The 24,005-nt window shown below is 38.7% G+C and overlaps 1 protein-coding gene across 1 annotated transcript in view; it reads left to right on the top strand.

Annotated features, from left to right (window-relative positions):
- LOC146002822 (uncharacterized) overlaps window positions 1-24,005 on the top strand; it is a 96,149-nt gene that overhangs the window by 55,189 nt on the left and 16,955 nt on the right. Inside the window, exons 2-4 of the mRNA XM_083140786.1 lie at window positions 1,804-3,336; window positions 9,201-9,631; window positions 20,902-21,012. Of these exons, the coding sequence (XP_082996912.1) occupies window positions 1,989-3,336; window positions 9,201-9,631; window positions 20,902-21,012 (1,890 nt within the window). The 5' untranslated portion in view covers window positions 1,804-1,988. The remainder of the gene's footprint in view (window positions 1-1,803; window positions 3,337-9,200; window positions 9,632-20,901; window positions 21,013-24,005) is intronic.

Below are 24,005 nucleotides of genomic sequence, written 5' to 3' on the forward strand. Positions count from 1 at the left end.
TCTCCACATTGGCCTCTAGGGTATGTCAAGGACATTGTCGAAACATACTCCCCAATGGGTTGCATGAACTGCAAGATGCTTGGATATTTAAATCAACTGTTTTTGTAGTGGGTAGCATGCCCATTGAGAAGAAAAGTGTTATGATCAATTCCAGCGAATAAGCTGCTCTTGTAAAGGTAAATTGTCTGGCAGAGTTTTCACAGGGGAAGAGGTCGCGTGACCTTGGGGGCCACCTTAGAAGATGCTTATCACTGATAGCTGCACGTCCAATCAATCGATGTAGCCTAATTGCTGAACACTAACTTCGGGAAATAATTATCATCACTGCTCAACTAAACATTAGACATTCGCATGTGAAATTGTAAGATGCAAAATGCTTTCTCTTCAGCATTTTACTTCTAGTCAGCCTGCCACCTGGTGGTAGAAATATGAACTATTGGGCCAGTAGACATATGAACTATTGGGCCTATTCCTGAGTAAACTTTAGGATATGTTCAAATGTATTTCATGATATATTCGATTGTTGGTAATATTATATTCCTCATGGAACGTTTTTTAGTCCTTCAAATCATTTTGCGAAGCCCTTGATTAGCAATAATAGCAGCCCAGAGTTTTGTCTGCAGTTCCAGGCAACTGTGCTCAAGTAACGACCATAGAATTGTCTGAATGATTGTAAATTGTGAATGTACTTTAGGTTTACGGTTAACAAACAATATAGGAAATTCTTGAAGATTTCAAGAAAGTTAAAAATACTATGTTTCTATTAAATAATGAGAGATTTTAATAAGTAAGTAATTTTGATAAGTATAGAAAACCTTTACCTGATTTTCAATATGATGTAACATGTAATAATTTAGCATTCCGAATCCAATTGCATTATAGAATGTTTCGTATTTTTTATTTCAGGTAGCTTGCTAAATAGACAAATTGAGGCAACTACTGTCTCATGAAAGTATTATGCTACAAAATATGATATTTCTATATTTAATTGCTAGCAATAGATCACTATCATATCAGTTGTTACTATATTTTCTTTTACTCCTTTTGGCATTCAGAGAGATGGATCAATCAAAATAATTAAATAATAGCCTATTATATTATATAGAAACTTGACACTTCATTCCATTCATATAATTTTATAATTGTAGCTGTTACATTTTATGAATAATCAAGAAGTATCGAATGCTTCAATTACTTACACTAACAGACAAATGAACAGTACAATCATGAATATTTTACTGAATAAAATTGTTACTTGATTTGTCTCTTGGCGCACCAAATTACATGTTTGCACCTTTTTATTGACTTTAAGATATTGAAAGTTTTGAAAGGTAAAATATTTTGATTCTTCACTTTTGATTGTTTGGCTCCAATAAGCAGATGAATGTAGGCCTACAAATAAAATAATAAATAGACATACCAATCAAGAATATATGAAGGGAAGGGTGGGACAAGGGGGACAGGTTGGGCAAGTGCATCCACCCCAGCTAAATTGTAGACCATGACAGGAAATGACCCACAAGAAGCTAGTTGGTGTCATAGAAGCTGGAAAGGCTGTGTGTGAAGCAGTTGTACGCTCCCTTGAAAATTGACGATTTTATAGATTTACTTTTGGTGTTATCTTTATAAGGATTATGGTGTATAAAGAAGCCTGCATTACATATCCTCAATCTAATAAATCTTGAAGGTCTTCCCATCTGTTTAAATGTAATTAGAAAATAGCTGTAGTAATATCCATGAGAGCTTTGCTTTCATGATGTTAATGCATATCTTTGTTCTTACACTTGGTTCATTCCGTTGCAGATTCAACATGAAAACTTGAAAGAAGACGTTGCTCCATTTAAGAAGCCATGTGCTTTCACATTATCCAGTTTCCATTTCGACACAAGAGGACAGATTCAAGTTGCCTGCAACCTGGTTAAGTTCCCTTTGCTACGAGTTTTCAAAAGTGTGTGTTTCCCCAAGTGCTGTGACTTTTTGTGAACATTATGTCATTATTTGCAAATCAGGCAGCTGCAGATGCAGATTGTATCTTGATTTTCAGTGAATGCTGGCAGCATCAGCGCCGTGGCACAAAATTAATTGTTGAACTGAGAAATATTCTTTGTCGGTTGTCAGCTACAAAAAAGACATCAAGCACGGGAAAACAAGATGGAAGGAATGTTCTTCCACCATTGTCTAAAGTTGGGTTGGATTTCAATCCAATTTTGGAGGAGATGAAGTCTTTGGTTAGTGCCTTCCAAATGACACAGGACAAGCTGGATTTTGTCTCAGGGAAGAAGGAGCTGTGTTCGTTTGTGAACTGGTACAAAGTGCAACACATGAGAAACCAGCTGCAAAATGTACAAATAACAATCTATTACTTAGTGAACCAAGTCATTCAGACTGTTCTGAGGGAAGTTGCTGGTGGAACAGTTAGTGCTTTAGATAACAGTCACAGTCAATTGGAAAGTTTATTTAAGTTGGCTGTTTTGTATAATAGCATGCTCTCCGAAGGTGGAGGCGAGGATCATAATACTGGTCGAGACGAAAGTAATCTCGGAGCAAAAGTGTCTCTCAATGTTAACAGCTTACGCACAAATACATGCCCCGTTCTTCGCTATCCCCTGAGGCGGTTATCGATAACAAAAATATTTCAGATTTTGGCACAGCAGCGTGCCGAATGTGGTTGTCATGAACTTGTAGGGTTTATTTTAAAGAATTACATACTTCCGGATGTAGAAGCTCCACCAGACAATTCAGTGTGGACTAAAATTCCAGACTCGGTTAATCGCAGGATGGGCATCATTATAACATCCCCTGAAAAACTTAAAAATTGTACATGTTACCATGAAAGTGACGGAAGTGACGTGTGTAGTGACAGTTCTCATGCTACAAGCCTTGAAATCGCGAGAGATCTTACTGGTCATCTAACTCCACCTCTGAACTCACTCTTGCCACCTGTTGAACGAACTCATCGATTGTTTAGGCATCTTAGGCGAGGAAATTGTTGTGAAAAAATAGTGAATCTTGACTTGCAGGTGCTGAACAACTTTATGGATACGGAAGAGCATTACATCAGAACTCTGTTGTCTGTTGTGGCAAACATTCCAGAGATGATTGGAACAAATGGTGTGAAACGATCGAAAAATGGCGATATGCGAGTGTCTAAAGGTGTGCATTCAAAAGTTTTGACTTACTACCAAGAAGTGTTGTGGGGAGAAGTGGGAACATATATAGATCATGTGTTACTTTGGTGGAAGAAGTTATCTTCAGATTTGCCTCTTTTTGGTACATGGTATGCAGAATGCTGTGTAAGTCTCAGGAACTGGTTGCAGGATGCTATTAATACCAATGGTAAGTATTATTTTGTGTGTATTACTTGCACATAATTATTTAAGAACAAAAAGTAATATTGAAGCACTAACTAAGCTCCCTTCACCCGGACCACAAAGGTGTAAGTTTGTAGATCCCTTACAGAACATTTGTAAAGCATTTCATGTGCATACACTAGGTTCTTAAATATGATGATACGTTGCTTTACACAAGATGGCTGCTCCACTAAGCAGCATCATTTGTTCATCAGCAAATTCTCCACAAATGTCATACACAGTTGAACCATAGCCCTGTGTAAAGCAGTATATCATATTGTAGAATTTAACATAACCACATGTAGCATCCATAAACGTGCCACTGTGTCACTCATTGCCCATGGGTGAAGAGATCTTGAGAGATATCCCCAACCTATGAAATAAAATTCTCAAAATATTTTGATGAGATGGGTAGTGTGTGTCATTGGTTGCCCATCATGATAATGCATTACCATCAGAGAAAATTAATTGCAGTATATTTATTTTTAGTTCAGTATTAACTTCGTCAGAATTTGTCTCAAGTCAACTTTATGCTCAGAACTGGATTAAAATGGGATCTGAACTACTGTGCCATGTGCCTCCATCAAGAATTGAATTTGAGACCCCTTGATTACCAGGTGAAATCATTACCAGAACATAATCAGGGATTTAGTATTGTTGGAATTTGTATAAGTTCAGATGCCAAGGAAATAACAGCTTGATCATTTCAAAAATTATTAATTATACTGTATCAATAAATTACATTGCAATTATAATTTAAGTTATTAGTATTATATGTTGTTATTACAATGAATATATATATATATATATATATATTCTAGCGGCAGAAAGTTTAGACTCACGTATGATATTTATAGTTGAAATGAAAATAAAATGCTATTAGTTGAAACCAACCATCATAGTGCATATATTTGAATTTGTATGGGTATGTTACACACCAACCTACATATAATACTGTATAGAAGACACCAATTTTTCAAAATGCATTTTCATCACACTGCCTGTTCGTCAATGTGTCCTCCCCTTGATTTGATGACAGCTTTACATATGCATGGCATTCTTGCTGTGAGTTTTTCTAATGTCTCTGTTTTCATACCTTCCCAGGCTTCCAGTAGACACTGCCACAGCTCCTCCACAGAGCTTGGGCTCCTTGCTTTTGCCTTTCTGTCAAGTTCCTCCCACAATAACTCAATTGGTGACAAATCAGCTGATTGGGAAGGCCAAATCATTGACTGCAATGCTCCTTCGGCTTCCTTTCCTGCGACATATTGCTTACACAATTTTGATGTGTGTTTAGGATCATTACCCTGTCGTAGAACAAATCCTCGACCAATTAATCTTTTCCCGGATGGTACAGCATTGCGTGAAAGAATACGACGATACTGTTTCTGTTCCTGTGTTTCTTGCACTCTCACTAAAAAAACAGCGACGAATGTATTGGCTGTTAGAACCAAATTTTTCATATTTTGATTCATCCATCCAAAGTACTTGTTTCTATTATTCGATGGTCCAGTTAGCATGATCTTTGGCCCACTACAGCCTTTTACGCTTGTGTAAGGCTTTCAACAATGGTTTACGAACTGCTACTCGACCAAGTAATCCAGCCGTATGCAGACGATTTTTCACTGTTGTAACAGACACTGGTTGCTCTCTTGTTTTATTTATTTCTGCGCATATGTCCACTGCCGAACACCTTCTGTCACGCTTACTGAGGATGACAATGTGGTTGTCCTCGATGATAGACTTCTTCCTTCGACTCCCACAGCATGGCTGATCCTCATGACTGCCAGTTTCCTCTCTTCGTATAACTGCTCTACGGACACTGCATTCCGAAATGTTTAATTGTTTTGCTATTTGTCGGTTTGACCATCCAATTTCCTTATATACACATGCCTTGGCCCTAATTTCTTGGCTTATATTAGCCTTTCTTCCCATAGTTTCTGGTAAATGCAAACTTATTCCCGCCTTTACGTCCAATTGGACACTTCAAATACAAATAGCATGACAATAGCAGGTACTGTAGGTTAAAATTACACAAAATCACTTCTGGTATAAGTATAATTGACCCCACAATAACTCGTCAGTAGGCTGATGCAACCACTCACAATCAGTAATATCATTGCAGTGTTGAAGTTTAACAAAAACGAGAATGTATTAAAAGACAGTGAGAACTTGTTAAGAGCATACCAATAACAGAGGAAAAAGTTTATAGAAGAAGACTGCACACTTATATTACATAAACATCATTCGATAAACAGATTAAAATTTCCAAGACATATCAAAACAGCTTTAAAAACATTCTATAAATATCAATAGTGAAATTCCAGCACAGTAGTGTCACCTGTTGTCACATTTTAAACTTTATTTCAGTGAATTTCAAATTTTTACAGGTGAGTCTAAGCTTTCTGCTGCCGCTAGTGTGTGTGTATATACTGTAGTATATATTCGAAAATACGTTAAAAGTATTAAATTTCGTCTACTTACGTGTGTGAGTATATATTCGTTGTAAACTACGATTCGGAAGCTTTACTGCTTCCTTCTTCAGGTGGTCGTATTTTAGCCATCAAGCCACGTCGAAGAAGTGTCGTACGAGGATACTAGGTAAAAGGTTGGGGTTAAAAACACTTCATGGCGCTCGACACTTACAAATTAAAAACTACCTTTGTTAGAAACCCTTAAAACTCACGAAACAACATGTTAAAATCACCAACACGGTAAGCTATGGATGGCCGTTTAAAGCCCTAGTTCCCTCCCAAGGTGAAGCATGCGAGCAGCTGGCGCCATGCTACGGAGTTATGGGGAACTTCCTCTTTTCGAGTGGTCCCTCCTCCTTTTTTTCCCCTCACCAATCCAAGGAGAATTCGCGTTCCACTTTGGCTGCTTTCTTTACCTCCGCGGTGACATGGAAGCCTATCGGGGCATTTTTGTCATACATACTTATTGTCCCACTTTTAAAAAAAGCTAATCCATACATTATCCAAATTGCCGTCGTCTCGGTTCAGTTTATTTCTGTTTCCCTCACAAATAAGTGCCGTTTCGTATACATTCCTATCCAATTTACTGTTACTTCTTTTGATAACCTGCCTTTGTATGATTCTATGCTCACTGTTTATTACATGCTCCGCAAACCCCATTTTCGGATCAATTTCCTTAATATTCTTATCATGTTCCCCCCATCTAACTCGCATGTTTCTGCCTGTCTGTCCAATATATTCCATACCGCAATCACACTAGATCTTATAAACCCCTTTTTGTTTGTCTGGGTTACTTCAGATTTTTACCCCCCTCTTATAATCTGTGAAATTCTTTTCAATATTTCTAGGGGTTTTCGTCCCACATTTCACACCATACTTTTTCAGTCTTTTCAATTTTCTCCATGAGTCCTTTCCAGTACGGGATCCCAACATAGTGAACTTTACTATCCAACTCTCCCTCCTCAAATTTCTCCTTTCCTATCCTGCTATCGAAATAGGAGTTCCCCTTCGCGATATTCTTCCTCGCTCTTCTGGCTAACACATTCATTTCATATTCGGAGTACCCATTCTTCAATCCTACCTCTATTATCCATGATATTTCTTTTTCTTTTTCCTCGGAACACGAATTCTCCTTGTATTGGTGAGGGGAAAAAAGGGGGGTAGGGATTAAATTTGTAAGTGTCGAGCGCCATGAAGTGTTTTAATCCCAACCTTTTACCTAGTATCCTCGTATGACACTTCTCCGACATAGCTTGATGTTCCGAGCCTAAAATACGACCACCTGAAGAAGAAAGCAGTAAAGCTTCTGAAACGTAGTTTACAACGAATATATACTCACTTACGTAAGTAGACGAAATTTAATACTTTTAACGTATTTTTGTTTATAGATAGTGAGTAATGCGCACATAACCAATATGCTATATATATATATATATATATTTATTTATTTATTTATTGTAGTAATTAAAATTTCTTAGGTAGTTATAAACCAATCATTGCCTGTGTTCTTTGTCTGTCTTTATGCTAATTGTTAATTCTGTGCAAGAGCACTTGTCTGGTTTGGATATATGAAAAACTTGCAGACCTACCTCAGCCTTCTCCACTGAGTTGAAGCACCACGTGTGCAGTGAGCCAGTTACTACTAGAAAAGGCAAGAATATGAAATCAGGACTGCAGGCTGGGTGTAGAAGAACTTCTGTACTCTCCTCTTTTGCTAACTTAGTGGATCACACTGGAAGTTGCATCGGATTGCTGCCATTGTAGCAATCTAGCTTCCGATTGATAAGTATTGGATAGTGAGTGTGCAGAACTTGAAACATCCAATCCACTTGTAAGTGTAGACGTTGCCATCCAAGACACAATACACCATCAGCATTCCACCAGATGCACAGTAGGACCTTGTGTTTGAACATGTCCTTTTGAACCACTAGATATACCAACTGGCCAGGTTGCAACTATGTGTTATGTGAGGGATTTCAAATAATGGTCCATTTTTCATGTCAAATTACAGTTCAATGCCAGAACTGTTGTCATTTGAATTTTGTAATAGTTGTTGCAAAAAGCCTACTGATGTATCAGTTTGTGGGGTACTTCTCGAGGTCATCTTCTTCGGAAGCCGAGATCGTGCAGGTAGCTAACATTGGTGAAATGTGAATCCTCATTCTCGTAGACAATGTGCTAATGCTGGTTGGTGTGTTGGTCCTGTTTATCAGTTTGGGCAATGCTTAGTTGTCAATGACCAGAGGCCTTCCAGACCACCGTTTGTTTTCAAGTTTGGTGTTGCTGTTCTAAAAACAAAACACCCATTCTGTTACAGTGGATTTGCTGCTCACACCAGATGCTTATTTAACAAATTTTACAAGTTTTCAGCATTATTGAAAAATATATCAATCATAACTTTTTAAAAATTCATGAAAATACAAAATGTTAGAAGATGAACACAAAAGTATTTTGACTTTCTCGACTGCAGTGCTGCCACCATGCAATTACTCTCCATGCCAAGCATTCTGGGCAAAAATCTCACTTTCTGTAATGCAATGCATAAGGTGTCTTTATTTCAGTGTAGTTTGTTATGGCAGTTGAGGGGTGGGTGAACTAAGGTCGGAATTTTCAGCCTGGTCCCCACATGAAGCAGCTCTGGGCCTCACCCAGCCTCAGATAAGTGGGTACCTGAGGACAACCCTGGAGGGTAATGGTGTCCAAAGCATGGTGCTGATCCCATCAACTCCAACATGGCCAAGATCGATAGAATGTGTGGGGCCCTACCCACATATCATCCTTTATATGCCTCATGGCATAGTGTGAACTGCATGGCGAACTTTATCTTTTAAAGTTATTGCAGTGATCTGCAATATGTCGGTCTCAATGTGGACACCCTGTATATTCTGATTTTTCTTTTGGGCTAGTTTTTCTTTTTCCACTGTTTTACTCATGAAATGATTAGATGGTCAATGTCTCTAGTAGTGGTAAATTTTTTGTAGGGATGGGTCGATATGAAATGTTTTGCCGATATCGATAAAGTACCGATATTAAATTTACTTACACCAATAAACCCATATTCTACCAATCCAATATAGAATTCCAAATGGTCCTTGAAGAACCTGAATGGTTCATTGACCTTAATAAATGTGCGTTTCGAGGTGACTGCAGTGTAAAAGAAGTTGCTTATGCAGACAAATAGGGCATGGATATTATCCATAAAAATTATAACAAAATGGCAGAATTTTGCACTAAATTTTAAGATATTTATAGATATATCGAATCAGTATAATAATTGTTAGTTTTACCAATAAACCGATATGCCTAAATCGGCTGATACCTTTAGCGTACCGATTAATCTGTCTCATCCCTAATTTATTTTTCTGTTGTCTTTCAGATCGTCTTCCACAGATTATCTTACCTGCTGTTCAGAGCCTAATTGACGGGCTTGGTTGTCACATAACAACTGTTACTTGGGACCAGCAGTTCAGGAAAACTCTGGTGGATGCAAATTTTTCATCCTGTAAATTACTTGGCAAGGAGGGAACAGATCCAAGAGAGGGCACTGTTACAGGTCAGCAGTACATGGAAGTTTTGCGAAGCCTTGTTGTTCTCATCAACCAATGTGAACGCAGTAGGCACCCTGAGGAGTTCCCTTTAGTAGAGCAGATACCAATACTTCATCGCCTTGATCACACCATTCACATTTGCCGCCTGTGGGTAATCAAACGTTCGAAGCAGGTGATCAACAATTGGTCATGCACTATGTTCTTCCTGATCTCACAGACAGATGTTAATAAGTGCTTGGATGTCCTAGGAAAGCTTCAGGTATTGAATTTGTAGTTAATATTTTATGACGGGTGTTCAGTAAAGAACCTTAAAAGTTCATTTAAGTTCATATTTGTGTCAACTATTTGTGTCATGCTGTAGATGGTGAGTCAGCTCTTTTCATATTTTTTCCCACACATGTAGTTACATGGCAGCTGTTTAAAGATTGTGCCAAGGTAGAACAGGGTCAGTCATTTGTTTCCTTACAAGCAAAGGTATGAAAACATTGACATCCATCATCAAACGAAGATTGATTTATTGATTTAAAATTTTGTGTGCATTGGTACATATGGTCATTCTGCACCCTACAATATATATGGAGAAATATTCCCTTATCTAAAAGCCTTACCTAGGAGTAAAATAAAAGGGTGTAAAAAGTACCTTGAAAATGGTTAAAAGTACAGGTTTTAAAGGGACTTGAACAGGATATACACAACACATTAGAAAGATAAGGACACACTAAAATAACTTCCTCAAAGAGAGTGGAAAAGACCTGCTCTTGTGTTAGCCGTTTGCCGGCTAAAACTGCTTGGCTGCGAAAGGTTGTATTTATAAGTTAGGAGGCGGAATAAATAATGCTCTTTTGCCCCTTAACAATATTTATTTAGGATTCACGTAACAAGAGGAAGTTCACTCCCGAGCCAGATGAAAAGATAATTTAAACACTGATAATAGAAAGACCCATTGTCATCACTGTACCTGTTGATGTTCCCATGGTTCTCGCCCACGGAGGGCGTGGCCCAATCCTCCACACGGGCCCACTCTACGGTGCACACACTAAGGCTACTCGCTTCAGACTCACTTGGCCACTAACTTCTGACTGTCCCAGCGACCTCTCATCACCGGGGACTTGGCTGGTGTTTGCTGATTTAGCATTTAATGCTGGCTCATGACACTTGTTACAAAACTAAAAACATTAGTTAGAACACTCTCATCATCTCCCAGCATGGATGATAAATTGCTGGAATGGTTAAAACTTTGTCTAATGAAATTAGAATTCCCACATTCAAGAGGGGATGCTCTGAGCATTTAAAATGACATTACAGACATGTCACAGCGTAGGGTCCAGCCCTTGCAGCAAATGACGATGTGTAAGACGGCTATGTCCAATTCGAACTAGAGTTCTCAATGCGAAAGATGGTATGAGGAAGGCCATATACCACAAAGCTAAGTACAGTAGTTCCTTCATATAACTGCTGCAAGTGTATGAATGGACATGTAAGTTTCCACAATGCGACATATGTGAGCTGGACTCATCACAGTACTGTAACAGACAAGATAATCAAGACAAGTCAACACAACAGTCAATATGAGCTTATTTGTCAAGACAAATGCATCTCTGTCAAGGAACTGGCAGAGTTGTTTCATGCAAGCATTAGATCAGCTAACTTCATCATAAGAGAGAATGCAGTATGCATAATTATGCACCACATGGGTTCTTACGAACTTGACACATGAAATGAATTATGACATATCAATGAATCTGCAACACTTCTCAGATGGTATGACGAGGAAGAGAATGATTTTTTTTACCTGCAGTCACTGACGACGAAAACTATTTAAAACAAAAATGTGTTTATTTTTAACTCTTGGTCCATTATATTTTAGAAATATTTAGTAAACTTCAATTGAATATAGTGTAATAATAAAAATTTAATACTTATTTACAGGGTGGCGACAGACCTGGAAAAGTCAGGGAATTTGAGAGGTCAAAAAAAGTCAGGGAATTTTGTTTTGATTGACCTTTTTCCTTTTTTATTTTATATTCAATGGATGAATGTGTCAGGCGTTTGCTTTGAAAGATAATGTTATGAATCTTGTTGCTAAGTCTCAGTGTTAACTTTTAGGCCCTTTTTATGCACAACACAACCACGGCACCAGAAACCAGTGATGGCAGGAGGGGAGAGGGGAGAGAAGTTTCTGGAGGGGCAGAAAATTTTTATATGTCTAAATATTACGTGGAAAATGAATGCATTGAATTATCATTTTTTTCTTGTATCTATGGGAAAGTAGTAAGGGGACAGAACTGTCAACCGATTGAGGGGAGGAAGGGAACCACCACTGTGGCGCCATCCGGTAGTACGGCATTTTGTCGGACATTATGAAGAAACATGGAAACAAATAAGGGTGCTATGCTATTACCTTTATTAATATCGAGTAGGACCACCTTTGGCACGCAGAACGGGCTGCAGTCGACGTGGAATGGACAAATACAGGTCACGTATGGTTGTCAAAGGGATATTGTACCATTCTTCCTCCAAAGCAGCTGCAAGTTGTTGTAGAGACGATGGTGGTGGGTAGCGGGCTCGCACCTTGGTCTCCAAAACTGACCACAGAGGCTCAATAATATTGAGGTCCGGCGATTGTGGAGGCCATGGCAGATGTGACACTTCGTGCTCATCAAACCAGTCCTGGACAATATGAGCTGTATGAACAGGGGCTCTGTCATCTTGAAACACGGCATCACCATCTGAGAACAAAGTTTGCACCATGGGATGCAGCTGGTCACTCAAAATGGTTACGTAGTCCCTGGCAGTGACATGTCCATGCAGGGTGATGATGAGTCTGGTCAACAGCATGGTCAACAGTCACGAGTGGTTTGGGAATTGCAGATCTGCCATGAATACCCTGCTTGTGGAGTTCTCTTCTGACTGTTTTCATGCTAACAGGGTTTGTAAGCACTGTATTCAGCTCAGCAGTGACTTTTGGAGCTGTGGTGATCTGCTTGGTCACAATCCTATCCAATGTGCATCTGTCTCTGTCACGCAACACACACTTGCGTCCATGCTGGTGCTTCGCTGATGCGGTTTTTCCAGAAGTCTTGTAGGCAGTCATGATCTTCGAGACTGTGCCTCTTGATACACCAAACATTTCTGCTACTTTAGTCATCGAAGCTCCCATCATACGCGCACCCACAATTTGCCCTCTTTGAAACTCTGTCAGCTCAGACGTGATTCACAATAACCTGCATGAACCGGTCTCTGAACTGTAACTGGCCCATCTGTCAGGTTGGCCAGGGTGTATACCTCGCAGGAAGTGTCAGTGGCTTTCTATCTCCGCAATTTTAAACAAATGAACACCAAGTGTGGATATCACATGACCTGGTCATCATCCATCTGTGCTGCGAACTGCGTACTTGTTTGCTTCTGTTCTTGGTGCTTTCGAACTGTACTAGGTGACGTCACTTCCGCCAAGACCATACTTCAAGTATCAACTTTGCAACTTTCGGACAGAGCCTTAGTCTGCTGCACCACTGCAAACATGCTGTTGGAATTTTAGTACTCTTCTCACTCACTTAACCTTATTTAATGTAGCAATGTGTAAAAACAGTGGCCGCGGTGGCTCAGTCGGTAACACGTCTGACTACCATGCTAAAGGTCCCTTGTTCAATTCCCGGCCGGTACAAATCCGGGAACTTTTCTAACTATGGAAGCGGCCCCGGCACCCACTCAGTGTCGAATAACATGGGTACCTGGGGGGAACCCTGGGGGGTAAAGGCGGTCAGGAGTGTGATGCTGATCACATCACCCCCACTCACGACCGGATCAAGAAAGTGTGGGGTGTTACCCCCACACCCCCTATACGCCTTCATGGCATAGTGCTATGCACAGGGGAGCACTTTACCTTTTTTATGTGTAAAAAGGTTTCCTTTCACTATCCAGGCGTAATACTGGTCTTGCACAGGTTAATATATATTTACAATGACATTGAACTATTCTTTGATATCAAAAAGAATCCAACAAATCGGGATATATATATATATATATATATATATATACAGATTTTTTTTTTATGTATATATATATGTTAAATAATATCAGGTAAAAGCGAAACAGAAATCTGTATTGGTATTATAGAAATTTGATAAGTGCATGCTCCCAACCTCAAGTTTACTGCAACACTCGTATTGCTATTCACGCCCCCCCCCCCCCTGTCCTCTCTGTTTAAACTCGTGAGAGATGGTTATTATCTGTCACTGAGTGAAGTTAATGTCCATTGTTATGAAATAAAATACTAATAATAAATTCGTAAATATTTAATATCATAATTACTCAAATCATTCAGTCCTAGAAGAATATCACTTTCTTCAGAAATTGAAGTTTCTCTGTCATGTAAATTTTCACTTTTCATCTACTGATTTATACAAGAGTGATCCAGAAAGTAAGTTCCAATTAGTAGGGGACTTGTTTTTCGCAAATGTGATAACACTGACAAATGATAATTGCTGAGAAGGATGTTTATGAATGTTCAGGGATGTCTGGATACATTTTTCACTTGTTTGAAATAGCGAAATAACGTAAATTTGGCGTAATATGCAAATCGTTGGCGTTTTTCATGAATTTTTTAAACAATGTGCTTAGACAATGCAAAATACCGTGAAATCCAACATTCTTGTCTTTCTTATGTTTAAAGAAACAAAATGTGCCATATTTGTGTGCATAGAACGTGCAAGTTATTCAACATTTTATCCCAGAGAAAACTATAATGCATGTTATACATGGAATTATTCCTTCAGCCACATTAAATCACATATTTCCCATGATTTTTCAACTTCTATGAGAATAATTTGTATCATAGAGCAAAGTGGCAGGGTTCTGATAGGAGGTCGAGTGCGTATCTGCCATCACACTGGAGCTGCATCATCAGTATTTGTCACGCGAGAAGTGTTTTGAATCACCGAGCTAAGTGGTACGATTTTGGTGGAGATCGAGTGCTCACCAACCGCCACAGGGGAGTTGTAACATCGGTATTTGTCGAGTGAGAAATAATGGAAGATAACTTCCTTAAAGAATGCCAATTGTTGGTGCCATAATGTATCGATATCTGTCACTTCAGATTGAATAATTTAATATTTTTGGTTGTGTCCATTTTGCACTCTTTAGTGTATACGAGGAAAAAATCCCCTTATCTAAAACCCTTACCTTAAACTTAAAAAGGGGTCTGGAAAATATCTTTCCCAATTTAACTTCCTAGGTGTCAAATTTTCATAAATATTAAGCCATGTGACATGCAATTTAGAACAGAAAATTTGCCAGGAAATACGCTAAAATGAAAATTACGAAAAATCGAGATCCCTACCGATTAGACATAAATAATACAAAAATATGAGTAGTAATTTATTGCATCAATTAAAGTGACTCCTAACCCAATTTTCGACATAATCACCACCGTTGTTCTGGCATTTGTCGTAGCATGGCACTAAATTTTGTATGGCTATGACATTTGTGTCTTGACAGCAAAGGCTGGAACTATCTGTACCACAATATAGCTGTCGTAACCTTGTCCTGCCAGAAACCTCTTCAGCTGAGCATGTAAGTTGGTACATGCAAGGCCATGGCTTTACAGGGAGTGGTCCAAGATCTTTCACTTGAAGGGATGCAAAATAACCCACATGTAGTCAACTGTATGGAGTCTGTGAATTGTCTGCACCATCGTCTGGCCATACTATTGCTCACAACGTCTAATCTGTACACCTCACACGATTGCTTGCCGGATTCTGAGTGTGCAAAAATCTGATATCCACATGTACCTCACAGTCGGTGGGAGACTATGAGAGCAGCCATCTATAACCTAGAACTGTCCTAAAATTGCTGCGCTGCGACTACATCAGATTGCAGCCACATGCTACTGCTTCCTGCCTGCATATGCGTGTTATGCATGACTATTAGCGTCATGTACAGGTGCCATTGGAACTTTTTTTCTAGGCGCCCCTTGTATATAAACTTTCGGAAGCTGTTATCAACAGCATGTTCATGTTTTAATATTTGATTAGCTAATCAAGTACCTGTACAATGCAGTATAAATTGCTTGCGTTAAATTTTTAATTTTCGCCAGCAGTAATGGTATAACTGCGTGTTGTCAGTTTCACAGTACTTGGATGGATATACTGCGAGTATTTTTACTGAAGGAGAAGTTCCATTGATAGTAAGGAAATATGACACTTTGTTTTGTACGATTCATTTGTTTCACTTATGTGCAAGTGTTAAGTTGTTTGCTTGACAAGAGAAAAGAGAAGTAGTTTTATGCATCGAGATTGATAAATTACAATGTTTATTTTCTCATCAATCACGCTTCACTCTAATCTCATTTGTCGTTCGTAACTTTAAATAATAATCAAATAAGCATATGAAAACATCACATAATCCCTCCCTAGCTTGTGAATTGTAATAATTTTCCAAATTCACTATTTTGCAGTTTGAAGGCAAATCATTGAGAAATTAAGTAAATATAGGCACTTAAAACAACACATACCTAGAACTATATAACTTTCTCATTTCCATTTGCAAAACATGGATTTTGTTTATGATTGTCAAGGAAAAAAGGAAATTTTATCCTGGAAAAGTCAGGGAATTTCATTTCTGCTTCTTTGTAGCACCCTGATTTAGTACTAATCGAAAACATACAGACCAGTCTGGTAACACTGAGAGAGCCAGGGAAATCTACAGTGTGTTTTAAAAAAGCTATAACTTTAAAGTAATATGTTTATTACAACGAAATATTGTTATTTTACACAGGAAAATTAAAAATTTTGTTCTGCCCACACTACTGAATACCGTGTGTACAGATGATGACACAATCATGAGATTCCAAGATGGCTTTGATGCAGGGAAAAGCTCAGTGTGTGTTATGGCTTGCTGAGTTAAAAAAAATCTTGTGTTTTGTTACGGAGAAGGTTCCAAACAATGTTTGGGAAAACACCTCCAGTTGAGACAAGTATCCAAAGATGGTTTAAAAAATTTTGAGGCTACGGGAAGCATAGCAGAATTGTCACATAGTGAGAGGCCAAGAACGAGTGACAATGTGGTGGATGCAGTACAGGAGAGTGTGCAACAGAGTCCAATGAAATCTCTTAAAGGAAGATCCTTAGAACTGGAGTGGTGAGGTCTACGTTACACAGTATGTTACACAAGAATGTGAAAGCCAGGACCTACAAGTTGAGATTTGTGCACGATCTGATAGAACAGCAGGGTGGCTATTCACCGGGAATTCCTGGATTCTGGGAATTGTGCATGAATTATGGCCCCGGGAATTATGCATGAATTCTACGTGATTTTTTCTCCGTAGACGTGAAAAATTATTAATCCAAATCCCATTGAATTTATAAATGTCCTGAGGCAAGTTTTCACAGTTTAGCTTTTATTTTTATCGAGGAAGGAAAAGAAAAAAGGGCTGGCTGGATAATGAAACAGAATTCTCTCAATCCGTTTACTTTGTTAGTGTCCTTTCCAGAACAATCTATCTCACAGACAAAAGATTGAAGTTGATTAGGTAAATTTGAATTTGAAATTTTTATACAATTAACAATTTTTCGTAGATTTGTGTATATCGTAACATTTGTGACGTGTTTGTACATGTATTTCGAGTCTGAGTATGTGAAATGTCAAATGTAAATTCCGCACCTTAAATTAAATATTAAATATTATACATACACACACACACACACCATGTAATTGAATTGAAGTAGATTTTTTTAATACATTGGAATCACACACACCTTTTATATTGTTAATATATTTGTGTGGGTGGCAAGAGGTGGTAATACATAAGATTGAAATGCAGAAAACATCTACATCTACCCTTGAATTTTTAGAACGTTCGACTTGAAAATCGGGAATTATACTTGAATTTTATCATGGTCCTTGAGTGGCCACCCTGAACAGTGACATGAGGAGGGAATTTGCAGGCGTAATATGTAACCAAAGAACTCGTGCATGTAATGAACAAATCCATTGATTATTAATCACAAGGAATGTAAAAGAATCAGACAGGACATACAACACATCAATATAAATACCATTGATGGCCGGCCATAAATCTAACGGGATCCCTTACCTTCTGTCAATTTGGTGGTGCAATAGTTTTTCTTGTATGTACGCATTGCTTGCATTGTAGAATTATTTTCCTGTAGTTTACGGTTATTACAAAAAATGGTAACATAGATCCAGTATGGACTTTTCTTTTTCACAAATGGAGTAAGCCACCATCTTTAAAATTTAATGTAACAGAAAACATCAAGAGACTTTGTGAAAACAATGATGAATTTGAATTACCTGATGACATTTGGGATTCATATTTTAAAAAAAAAAAGTGGCCGCGGTGGCTCAGTCGGTAACGCATCTGACTACCATGCTAAAGGTTCCGGGTTCGATCCCCGGCCGGTTCAAATCCGGGAACTTTTCTAACGGTGGAAGCGGCCCCGGCACCTACCCAGCGTCGAATAACATGGGTACCTGGGGGAAACCCTGGGGGGTAAAGGCGGTCAGGGGCGTGATGCTGATCACATCACCCCCACTCACGACCGGATCAAGAAAGTGTGGGGCGTTACCCCCACACCCCCTATACGCCTTCATGGCGTGGTGCTAAGCACAGGGGAACACTTTACCTTCTTTTACCTTTTATTTAAAAAGAAAACAAATAAAAATAAAACAGACTGCTTCTTTTCACAGTTAAGTTGCTATATTACAACAATCTAACATTGACAACATCCATTATGTAACGGATTCTTTTTGTTTAAAAAATTACTAACCATTGTTATAACTTTAGTCAAAATGAAAATAAATGTCTGATAAAAGGAGCGTGTGTTCTCCTGAAACGTCACAAAGAAAAACTGTTTTCTTATGCTTGTATTAACCGTAAACTACAGGAAAATAACAGTACATCAAACTACTACGATATCTATCACATACTCACATGCATGATTCTTCCTATTTGGTGGGTGCCCTTCTCGTGTTTGTCTCTCCTGTTGTGGAGGAGATGGGGGAGGTGAATAGGCATGGCTTCCTCTGTGACTGGCCTCGGGTCCAGTACTCAACTTTCTTCTGCCAACCTACTTGTCCTCTGGGCTGGATGATGGTTCGGCTATAAGCCTCGGAACAACCTTAGTCTGCCTCTAGGCCAGGGTGGAGTGGTACTAAACTCTGACTCCTCCCACTCACCATTGTCACACTTCACAGTATCATGTTCAGTGCTTTGTCACCCTTGTATCCCGGTATGCCAAGTTTCAGGCATCACCTCCTACACACACACCCTCACTCTCTTGTCACCTCAATACTGTTGTGGCCTTGTCCTCCGTTGCGCCAAAAACTCCCTTGCATCTTTGCAGTGTTGCTGTTTATTTTTAAAGTCTTGTCCACTGGTTCTAACAAAACACACACAAAAAATAACACCCTAGCCAGTGAATCTTGCCTGAGGGGCTCGGTTCTCCCCCTCGCCATGCCAAACAAGGGACGGGATGCAACTCTGAAATGCGGAAGAAATCCTACCAACTTCTACGATAAAAAGAAAAATCCAAAATTATAATAATTAAAAAAAAAATAGGGTGACACTACAAATTTTGTGAATTAGTGTTAACCCGATTAAAATGGTGATGTTGGTCTCTCCTTTTCTCTGATGAGGCCATGTTCCAAGTTTCAAGAATTGCTGAATTTGGGGGGTTGAGAATCCTCATGAGTTCAAGATGCATAAGCAGGATAGCCCCAAGTAAAATGTCAGGTGCGCAGGTTTCATGCACCACCTCATTGGTCCATTCTTCTTCGAGGAGAACAGAGTGAACGGCGCTAGCTACCTGAACATGTTACAGACATTTCTTGTCCCAAAATTCAGTGCTTAGGCATCATCAATGAGGTCCACTTGGAGCAAGAATGGTGCTCCCCCTGCTTTGCCCTTGAAGTTTGTGAGTTTCTTGATGGTCAATCTGTGGAGAGATGATTGCCCACAGAGGACCCACACCTTGGCCCGCAAGATCATCAAACCTTATGCCTTGCAATTACTGACTGTGGGGAGATGTCAAGACCCAGGTGTATGCACAGAAACTGACAGATCTTGATGACCTGAAGTTCAAGATGCTTGATGTGATTCACAACGTTCCGGATGAGCACTGTAGAATGCAATTCTCGTATTCAAACAAAGATTGCATGACTGTTTGGATGTAAATAGTGCTATGTGGAGATCTGACGATGAAGCAAACCACATCAAACATTAATTTTAAAGTTTCCTCTCTGTAACAAACAATACAGTGATTCAAAAGGACTTTACAACTTTGAAAGCATGTAGAAATTTATTTAGATAACTTACAGAGTCAGTTGAGGTGCCATTGCAAAGCAAAACACATCAAGTTTGTCATACAGCATTCATGTTGGGTCGATGTGGCTACCATTTGTAATGCGGCACACATCCCATCTCAAGTCGATTTCATTCCAAACCCGATCTTTAATGAAACCCCGCAAGAAAAAAATCTAACGAGGTCAAATCTAGGGAGCGAGGAGGCCATGCAATTGGACCTGCATGACCAATCCATCAGCTTGGTAATTGGGTAACAAGAAAATCTCGGACTTGTACGTGGTAGTGCCCCATCTTGCTGATTGTAAATGCATCCATCTTGGTCATCCTCGTCGAACTGAGGAATTAGAAAATTTTGTAGTATATACAGATACACAATACTATTTATGTTTGCCTCCTGGAAGAAGAATGGGCCAACACTCACAGCGAGCACATTCTGCACCAGTAAAAGTTGCCATTTTCAAGAACATTGCTGACAGCGCTACTGGTGGGTGAGTTTGGTCAATCTGTGAGTCAAAACTTGATGTGTTTTGTTTTGCAATGGCACCTCAACCGACTGTAAGTTATCTGAATAAATTTCTATATGCTTTCAAAGTTGTAAAGTCCTTTTTGAATCACCCTGTATTTCATTGTAATAAACCCATTACTTTAAAAGTTATAGGTTTATAGAATTCAGCAGGACTTTTAAAACACACTGTATTTGATTGTAAGAGTGGGAAACTTGAGTTTATATCAAAAGTGTGCCATTTTCAAATGGCTCTGGATGCTGATACATCTATACTAATGTCCAAAATTAAAGCAACAAAAGGAAATTCTTTCCCGTGTGTCCATTTGACCACATAATACGATCAGGCAGGTGATAGTCATATTTATGATGTCATAGACAACTGGTTTAAGATAGAAAATAAACTAACCTTAATGTGCCAGGATTTATCAAAATAAAAATCACGATAGCAACAGGTTAAACTTGGCAAATTTTTCAAAAAAAATCACACGAGGAAAGGATTTCTGTTTGTTGCTTTAATTTTGAACACTAGTGTATATTATTCTGTTGAAAAACTGGCTTGCATATTTAAAAACACTGCACATTCAAATTGTTGCACCACAGTAAACATCCTTTTTTTTAATCCTTTAATTAATACTGTATCTAAATAAAATTGTTAGTGTATTAGTAAACGTGGATTTATGATAAGTTGTTAAATTTTTTCCAGCTTTTAGAAATGGAAGACCTGACAGGTGTGGAGAGTGTTCATGTGACTGTTTGTGCCAAAATGAGAACAAAATTGGTTTCTGAAGTACAAACAAACCATGGTTATCTGAAGGTAAGTTACTATTGTTTCATTTTACTATTTTTCTATGTTAGGCATAGATGATTACGTGGGGGGACCCAAGAGAAACCAAAATTTTGTAATAGAAAATTGTGTATTTATTTTTAGGTGTTCCAATTTAATATCCTTCAAAATACTGTCCATTTGATGCAATGCACCGATCTAAATGTGTTTTCCACTTTTCGAAGCAGTCCTTACCCTCATGCAAAGTGATGATGCCTTTTAATGCCTCATTTTTTTCTTCACCTCTTCCATGTCCCCAAAACAATTTCCTTTCAGGACTTTTTTCATTGAGGAGTCCACCCAGCGTCGAATAACATGGGTACCTGGGGAAACCTGGGGGGTAAAGGTGGTCAGGAGCGTGGTGCTGATCACATCACTCCCACTCACGACCGGATCAAGAAAGTGTGGGGCGTTACCCCCACACCCCCTATACGCCTTCATGGCGTGGTGCTAAGCACAGGGGAACACTTTACTTTACTTTTTACTTTACTTTTTTCATTGAGGAGAATAAAAGGAAGTCTCATGGAGCGAGATCAGGTGAAAATGGTGGGTGGATAAGCTGGGTCATGCTAAAAATTGTTTCACGCTCAAGGCTTTGTGCAGTAGCACTTTGTCGTGGTGAAGCCACCACTCCCCACTTTGTTACAACTTGGGACGTTTTCATAACATCGCGGCAAGCAAACATTTCAGAACACTATGTATTCTCAAAAATATTTAAAAATACAAAACTTCTTGTACTTACGTTTAGGTGAGTATCTATTTTCTCCAAACGACGTTTCAGGAAACTACTGTTCCCTTCCTCAGGTTCTTTTTTTAGGCTATCTGAAATACTCAATAGCCACGTCAAATAACTTCAAAAGTCAGGAAAGAGGATAAGGTATGACTTTGGTGAAGGAAGAATTTGGAAAATTTTGCTAAAACTATTAAAACTCCCATCCCCCTTGACTGTTTAAAACCACAACAATAGAAAACTTTCTCAGTGTAAAAGAACCATTTCAAATTAAGTTATGTAACCTGCTGGTTGAGTACTTGGAAAAAGGGGGGGGCAAAACTGACTCGTGGAAAGCGCGAAAAGGTCCGGGATCAATTTAAAGTACGCGCTTAAAAGTTAAGCTACAACCAACAGTACAAATTCGAATTGTTGAGGATTACGGCCTGCGTTTAGCACTGCCCCCTCAGTCTCAAAAGAGAACCAATAATTGCTATTGTGCGAACTCAAAGAGAACAAAAATAGTTATCGTCCATTATTCGCACAATCAAGAAATTACATGCAACAAAAAAAAGGAGATCACAAAACATCGTGGAAAATTTCACTCAGGCTTGACCAGTTGTTAAGAGATCTTTCAATTTAAGAAAAGATATACACAATAAATTAATGTAGACACATTTACGTAATCTACGTCACTCAATACCTTTGTCACTAGTTTTTTTTCTTACCAACAATAATTTTTGTTCTTTGTCTTTTTTCCTTTACGCGATAATTTTATAAACGAAAAGGGTAAGGCACAAAATAGTATACAAATATCGAAGATCCATTTGAGTTACAAATTTATTATACTCAATCTTGAACAAGAACAATCAACTTCTCAAATAACAACAACAGACGGATAATCTTATCATGTATCAATCAGTTCTACGTACCCTTTGAGAATTTATCTCACTTGCAATACTACAATTGTTACTGTCGTTCTTTCATTTGCCTTTTGACATGACGGGAGACGTACAAACAATTATGGATATTACAAATTCTAACAACTACTAGAAAACTCACGAGTTCCAAGTGAACCCCATTTATTACCCATTTTAAAACTTAACATGCCAAGGAAATTCAAACATTTACCATTTATCAATAATCAGACTAGTTTTGCCACATATCGTTACTTTTGACAATAAGTAATACTATACTTCCTACTCCTATTTGATGCTCGTAATATCCCAATTTAACTTGTGCCAACCTCGAGTATTTGATATTTCAACATTTTTAAGGGGTCGCAATGGTGCATGTCAAATATCTCGCGCACGTCTTGGTAAACGTTAATAATACAGGCAAAATGCCGCGAGTTCATTCGCGTTATTATTGATACATAATCAATAAGCCTACTCGTTGATTCTTAATTAGATAAAGTACGTTAATAGCAATTTAGAACAACTAGTGTTTTCGACGGTTCCTCTTTTTTGGTCCTTTTATACTCGTTTAAATCAGTGACTCAATTAAGTTACAGGTACGCCACTCTTTCACACTTCACGATATTTGGATTTTTGCAGAAATATAGAGGAGGGAAAAGACGACACTGTACATACCTCCATTAGTAGCACATGAAGTACCAGACGTCAATTTCAACACTGCTAATAGCGACTGGTCAAAAGAAGTCCTGCCTTCCTTCACGTTCCGTCATCAGAACATTGGCTTCGCGTCTAGAAAAGTCCATAGACCCATCCTCAGTCACAAATCTGAATCCTATCACAAGTTGTGGGAAAAACACCCAAATCAAACTGGACGACGGTAAAGTTCACACATTCGTCAAATGCAACCTTCCATTTACATGTATAAGTTAATCAGGAAAAAACTAGTTCTGCCTCGCGTTGAATCGTGAAAAGCAGAGAGAGAATATATCGTAAAAGTGTGTGCTAAAAATGAAAATGAAAGGAGGTTAAGTTTCGCACGCGAGGCAAACTTGCACGCTTAAATATGCAACACACTGGAAGGCTCTCTCTCTCCCGTGACCGAAGTCACGTCGTTGTTATCGCGAAGCTTGAAGAATCGGAACTGTTATCGCCTTCCGCTGGAGAAGCGAGCACGGGGCGAGAGGTCAGCGGAGACCTCTAGCGGGGACTATTATAATTAACCAAACAAACAAGACGCAAGGCGTACGAAGAAATGAGGAATTGTGATGCTTTTCCATGCGAAAATACAAAAGCGTAGGAAAAACGTCACAGTTATGAATTTCAGAACGTGTAGGTAAAACGCCTGGTTAACAGTTTGA

Source organism: Lepisma saccharinum, chromosome 19 (genome assembly GCF_977018435.1).
Source record: "Lepisma saccharinum chromosome 19, izLepSacc3.1, whole genome shotgun sequence".
NCBI classification, from domain to species: domain Eukaryota; kingdom Metazoa; phylum Arthropoda; class Insecta; order Zygentoma; family Lepismatidae; genus Lepisma; species Lepisma saccharinum.